We start from the raw sequence: 6,170 nt of genomic DNA, 5'->3' as shown, positions 1-6,170 counted from the left end.
ATAATGAAAAATAATTACAATATGTTTTATAATTTAGATATCTAACTTTTAAATAATTGTGTATTTGGATAAATATAAAAAGTTAATATGTATTTTGATTATTATATAAATCTGACGGTTCAGTAAATTATCGATTTTTTTCTTCTCTTCAAGAGGAAGGGTTTTGTCCTTTTGTTTCTTTCGTGGGGTAGACGGTCCGAGTCCGACAACCGTAGTTTAAATCGGACAACTTGACGAGGTGCAGTGTGTGTTTTATTCAGCGCGAGAATAGTGCGGGAAAATCACGTTCCCTGTCGGTCATGGGATATGTGCAGTAGCTGGGCATCCGATAGTTATCTAAATAGTGACGGTTTAATTTCTAGCTACAGTAATTTATAAAGATTTTTTTAAAAAATAAAATGTATAATTAAAAAATTCTAGCCGCCCATCATGAACATTTTCTAATTTATCTTAACAATAAATAAAAAAATTTTAATCATTCCAAATTCAACTATCTGATAATGAGCTCACAGAACCGGTTCAGATATTTACGATTTAATCCCACTTAAGAACCGGTTATCATTTTTCAAATACACCAGCATTCCACTTCACCTCACTCGCGAGCACACCAATCATACGAGCCTCTCTCGCTCATTCCGGCCAAATCGCCACTAGCAGCATGGCAACGGGGGCAGTCGACGAGCCCATCAGCATTCCGCCCCCGGTTACCGAGCTCGAGAGCATCGTCGTCTCCGAAGGCGGCGCCCCCATCGCTCCTGCTGCCGAAGCCTGCCCAGCCAAACACAGGAGCCTCGCAAAGATCAAGTCCGGGGTGCAGCAACTCGCGACGCTGGTCAGGGTGGACAAGCGGAAGATTTCGAGGCTCGGCTCCAGCGCGCGAATGGGCCTTAAGGGGCTTCGCTTCTTCGACAACGCCTCCGGTGGCAAGGACGGGTGGAAGACCGTCGAGAAGCGCTTCGACGAACTAGCCGTGCACGGGAGGCTTCCCAAGGACCAATTCGGCCGCTGCATCGGTAACCCCCTTGATCTACTTCGTAAAGCTTTAGACTTGGAAGCGAACACGCTACTCTCCCTAGTTTAAACTTTAAACCTGGATTTAGTTGCAGGACAACCTTGTTGTCCACATCGAAAGGGAAAATGGAGCCGTTGTTGTTGTTGTTGTTGTTTTTTCTTTCCATCAGCGGTTAGTAATTATTGGATCAGGCTGTTCAAGTAGTAAGGGTGGACCTCGCATTACATCAACTGATTTTGCTAATGAACGAAACTCTAAATCTAAAAAATCTACTGGCTCAAAAGAAGTACTTCTGAGAAAAGGAAAAAACACATCAAAAATCAAGTTTATGAGGGATAAATGGTTACGCTTGGACATGCCATTTCAATTTGCATCATCTTAGTGTGTGCAATTGATTCATCAGATCTAGGGATCTATATGATTTCTCACATATCCTAACTGATTGGTTTTCATTTGTTTAAGGAATGGGCGAGTCAAAGGAGTTTGCTGGGGAGCTGTTTGTTGCTTTAACGAGGAGGAAGAGTTTGGATGCAGAAATGGGTATAACTAAAGATGATTTGAAGGAATTCTGGAAAGAAATGGACCAAAACTTTGATTCTCGACTACAGATATTCTTTGACATGTAAGCAGTCGTGTTTTATTATTCAATTTCAGCACTGTCTTGACAATTGGGTTCAGGGTTTGATCTATTATGTCAATGAAATAGGTGCGACAAGAATGGTGATGGAAAACTCACACAAAACGAAGTGGAGCAGGTAACATGTTTACTTTTCATAGATCCTTTGTTTTTCTCTTTCAATTGTGGACCTTTGATATCAAAAATTCATTGTCAGGTTATCGCGCTGAGTGCCTCGGCAAACAAATTGGCAAAGTTCAAAGCACATGCTGCAACCTATGCAGCTCTCATAATGGAGCAGCTTGACCCAGATGGCCTTGGCTATATCGAGGTAAGAAGTTAATTTTGAGCTTATCAGGAACTTGGACAAATTTCTCAAACAAATGATCTAGCAAGACTAATTATACTACTTTGGCTGCTGGGTTTCACCCCCAGATTTCGCAACTTGAAACACTACTTCGAGGGATGGTCAGCTCACAAAAAACTGAGAAAAAACTGAAGCGCACTCACAGCATTGCAAGATCAATGATACCAAAGCAATACAGATATCCAATCACAAGATTTGTAGGCAGGACTATGGACTTTTTTCATGATAACTGGAAGAGAATTTGGGTTCTTTGCTTCTGGTTGACCTTAAATGCAGTTCTAGTAGCATGGAAATTTCATCAATATAGAAGGAAAGCAGCTTTTGAAGTTATGGGCTACTGTGTTTGCATAGCCAAGGCTGCAGCTGAGACTGTGAAACTGAATATGGCTTTGATTCTCTTCACTGTCTGTCGAAACACCCTCACATGGTTCAGATCAACTTGTCTTAATTCAGTGTTTCCTTTTGATGACAACATCAATTTCCACAAGGTAAGTGCTAAGTTTAGAACCTGTGTTTGAATTCCATGTTGATAATATTTCCATACCGGTTCATGTGTTGGGTTTAGGATTGACTTCTGTTGAGTTCAGTGTGCCTACCCACATGTGAAGGAGAGTGTTTTCTTAAAATGATAATATGTACACTTTGATCTCCTTTTAATGGCTTGATTTTTGAGATAAATGGTCAATGGTAAGACAATTATATTTATCAGAAGAAGCTTATATGCTCCAAGAAGATATCTCTAACTATCCATTGATGCTATCTATGCACATGCAAATTTATGCAGATCATTGCACTGGCAGTCACAATTGGAGCTCTGGTGCATACTCTTGCTCATGTTACGTGCGACTTCCCAAGGTTAATCACATGCCCAAGTTCAAAATTCATGCGAACCCTCGGGCCTAATTTCCACTATAAGCAGCCTACTTATCCATCTCTTTTGGCGAGTGTTCCTGGGGTCACTGGCATCCTCATTCTTGTCATCATGGCATTTTCTTTTACTCTTGCAACACATTCTTTTAGGAGAAATGTGGTGAAATTGCCATCACCTCTCCACCATTTGGCTGGTTTCAATTCATTTTGGTATGCTCATCATCTTCTGGCCGTGGCTTATGTTCTTCTGATAGTGCACTCTTACTTCATATTCCTAACCAAGGAGTGGTACAAGAAGACGGTAGGCCATGATTTTCATTATCCATTTAACAATCATCAAGTAAGGACCATCTTTTGGTACTTGCGCACAAAATAATTGTATGAAATTTTCAGACATGGATGTATCTTGTGGTTCCCATCATCTTTTTTGTCTCTGAGAGATCAATTCGGAAAGTTCGTGAGACAGGCTTTAGTGTCAGCATTGTGAAGGTATGCACTTGTAGAGCAAAAGAATAGTGTTAAAATCAAATTCTTACCCTTCCCATAATCATGCAGGCAGCAATATATCCAGGTAATGTCCTCTCCATTCATATGAAAAAGCCTCCAGGTTTCAGTTACAAAAGTGGAATGTACCTATTCATCAAATGTCCAGATGTTTCACCTTTTGAGTGGTATCTTCTTAGCTTCAAATGTATTCCGTTGACAAATTGCCTCAGCATGTATTGAACCCCTTAATTGATCTAAACAGGCACCCATTCTCAATCACTTCAGCTCCTGGAGATGAGCACCTGAGTGTTCATATCCGAACTTTGGGTGACTGGACAACTGAGCTTAGAAATTTATTTGGAAAGGTTAGTTTAGCATAAAATTCTTGATAGCTGGGTAAATTATGATAGAAGTTGAAACTAAGTTGTAAGCAACTCTCTTCACCCAGGTCTGCCAGGTTCAGATCAATTTGAAGAAAGCTAATCTTGTTAGGCTTGAGACCACCGTCATTGCTGATATTGAATCTGATGATACAAGGTACTGATAGTCATAAAGTAACTGCCTGCATTTTGGTCTTAATCAAGTAGCATCACACTGATTTCAGTTTCCCAAAGTTATACATTGATGGGCCATATGGTGCCCCAGCTCAAAATTACGACAAGTATGACATTCTTTTGCTCATCGGTTTGGGAATTGGCGCAACTCCCTTTATCAGCATACTGAAGGATCTCCTGAACAATGTAAACTTCAATGATATAGCAGAAATTGTCAGATCAAAATACTTGAACTTACTTTGACATATGCAATTCTCATCCAGATGGAAATAAACCAGAATGATGACGCTAATGATTTCAAAGTAACCGGTCCTCAAAGTGCTTACTTCTACTGGGTGACCAGGGAACAAGGTTCATTCGAATGGTTCAAAGGTGTCATGAATGAAGTTGCAGAAAGCGACCATAACGTACTTCCCGAGACATCATTTTTGCTTTCTTGAACCTCTTCTTATAATTTCCACTCTTCTTAGAACCATAACTGACTGAAAATTGTTGGATATACAGAATATTATAGATATGCACAACTACTTGACAAGTGTGTATGAAGAGGGAGATGCAAGATCAGCCCTTATCGCCACGGTTCAAGCACTTCAATACTCCAAGAGCGGTGTTGATGTTGTCTCGGGAAGTCGGGTAATTGCCCTTTGTCCAAGATCTCAATTTGGATACAAGAAAACCATTTTCTCCATATAGTTGCTAACTCATGCATGACAGATACGAACTCACTTCGCAAGGCCAAACTGGAGAAAAGTGTTTTCTGACTTGGCAAATGCCCACAAAGCTTCTCGAATAGGTGCAAAATTCTTCAGTCTCCGATTCACCCTGTGCTGCCTTTTCCATTTATTGTCTCCTTATTTCTGGTTTTGCAGGTGTTTTCTATTGTGGTTCCTCTGCCCTCACAAAGCAACTCAGAGATCTTTCGCTAGAGTTCAGCCATAATACAACCACTCGTTTCTATTTCCACAAGGAGAACTTCTAGAGATAAACCAATATACGGTGGGCAGACAATCCATCAATGTATGGTATCGGTACAATGTGAAGATCGGGTAACGTCGGCGGGGGTTAGAAAGTTTGAATATTTGTGAACTATGAGGAATATTTAAAGGTCTCAACACCCGTTTCGCTATTTTTAAATTAGTTTTTGTAACCTAAGCATCACCCTTATTCATCATTTTCGGCTCCCCGGCAGTTCTCTTGTGTGACTTATTTATACTCTTCCAAAACACGGTACCATGCAGACTGAGCTATAATATGTTGGAAATGTGAATGAAATAAAGAGGTGGAGACGAAGAGATTCTATTGTGCATGAATTTAGTCTCATATTAGAAGTCTCTTGGCTTTATTGTTGGTTTAAATTATGACACATGTATTGACGTTGTAAACATAAGCATGGGTAGAGACTCTCTTACACGTGAGTGCGCAGGGGTGAGTGCAAACCAGGGTTCGGATTGTACTGAACCAAGGTTGACTCGTGCGCGAGCACGACTTGTGCATGTCGAATGCTGGACCGGTTAAGGTAAAATTTATCCAAAAGAATGAACCAACATATTGCCATCCGTCTCGACATTAATGGTGACATTAAACTCATTAATGGTGGGTGATTTCGTAATGTCTCAGTATTAATGTCGACATTAATCTCATTAATAATAATTCAATAATGTCTCGACATTAATGGAAACATTAAACTCATTAATGACGAAATTAAACTCAGCATTAAATGATCATAATTTGATCATATATTGCAGGCAAGATAAGAGCTCCTATATAAGGAGGCTGGATCTTAAGTAAAGCAAAAGCGAAGCAAAAGCAAGAGAATTCCTCCACCTTCGTTTCCCGATTCTTTTCTCTCAGTCGTGCATCCGCTCAGCTAAACTATTTGTGATAGCACTCAGGTGCATTCTCAGTTCGCCACGAACAACCAGTGCTTGGTTGCGTTCGTGGTTTTGCCGTTGTATTCTAGGAAACAGACGATCCGAGAAAACCTCGAAGTACAACCGGAGGTGGGACGAATCTGTTTCAAGGAAACTGTGTCGATCGCAGGCCTCGGTCCGCTGCTCTGTTTGTCCGTTCGGTTGGACTCTTCATCTGCTGGGTCGGTCACTCACCCTTCTGATCTGCCCGACCGGTTTCCCACTCTGTCTGTCTATCCTTCAGTCTGCTCGGACGCTTTGATTGCTCAGACTCTGAGGTCAGAAAACTAGTCCCTGCTGGCAGCTTGAGATTATCTGCTTAGGTCATCTTAACTATGAGTTGAATTTAATTCTA

General features: G+C 40.8%; 1 protein-coding gene across 1 annotated transcript; it reads left to right on the top strand.

The window, feature by feature from the left end:
• Positions 1 to 566: 566 nt before the first annotated feature.
• Positions 567 to 5,211, top strand: LOC122007812 (putative respiratory burst oxidase homolog protein H). The gene is made up of 15 exons (XM_042563337.1): positions 567 to 1,013; positions 1,475 to 1,634; positions 1,719 to 1,767; positions 1,846 to 1,959; positions 2,064 to 2,483; positions 2,780 to 3,166; positions 3,259 to 3,354; positions 3,421 to 3,536; positions 3,614 to 3,716; positions 3,800 to 3,888; positions 3,956 to 4,091; positions 4,169 to 4,312; positions 4,410 to 4,538; positions 4,620 to 4,698; positions 4,775 to 5,211. Exons 1-15 carry the CDS (start codon positions 659 to 661, stop codon positions 4,882 to 4,884), a joined length of 2,487 nt encoding a protein of 828 aa, XP_042419271.1. The 5' UTR covers positions 567 to 658; the 3' UTR covers positions 4,885 to 5,211.
• The last annotated feature ends 959 nt before the right edge of the window (positions 5,212 to 6,170 follow it).

This window comes from Zingiber officinale, chromosome 8A (assembly GCF_018446385.1).
Source record: "Zingiber officinale cultivar Zhangliang chromosome 8A, Zo_v1.1, whole genome shotgun sequence".
Taxonomy (NCBI): Eukaryota; Viridiplantae; Streptophyta; class Magnoliopsida; order Zingiberales; family Zingiberaceae; genus Zingiber; species Zingiber officinale.
This window is presented reverse-complemented; position numbering and strand designations above follow the sequence as displayed.

What these genes read in the sequence shown, in the direction of transcription:
- LOC122007812 (XM_042563337.1), top strand. Translation starts at nt 659, where the DNA reads ATGGCAACGGGGGCAGTCGACGAGCCCATCAGCATTCCGCCCCCGGTT. An exon ending in CACAAAACGAAGTGGAGCAG is followed by an intron (nt 1,768 to 1,845) that starts GTAACATGTTTA and finishes ATTCATTGTCAG; the next exon opens with GTTATCGCGCTGAGTGCCTC. An exon ending in ACAACATCAATTTCCACAAG is followed by an intron (nt 2,484 to 2,779) that starts GTAAGTGCTAAG and finishes AAATTTATGCAG; the next exon opens with ATCATTGCACTGGCAGTCAC.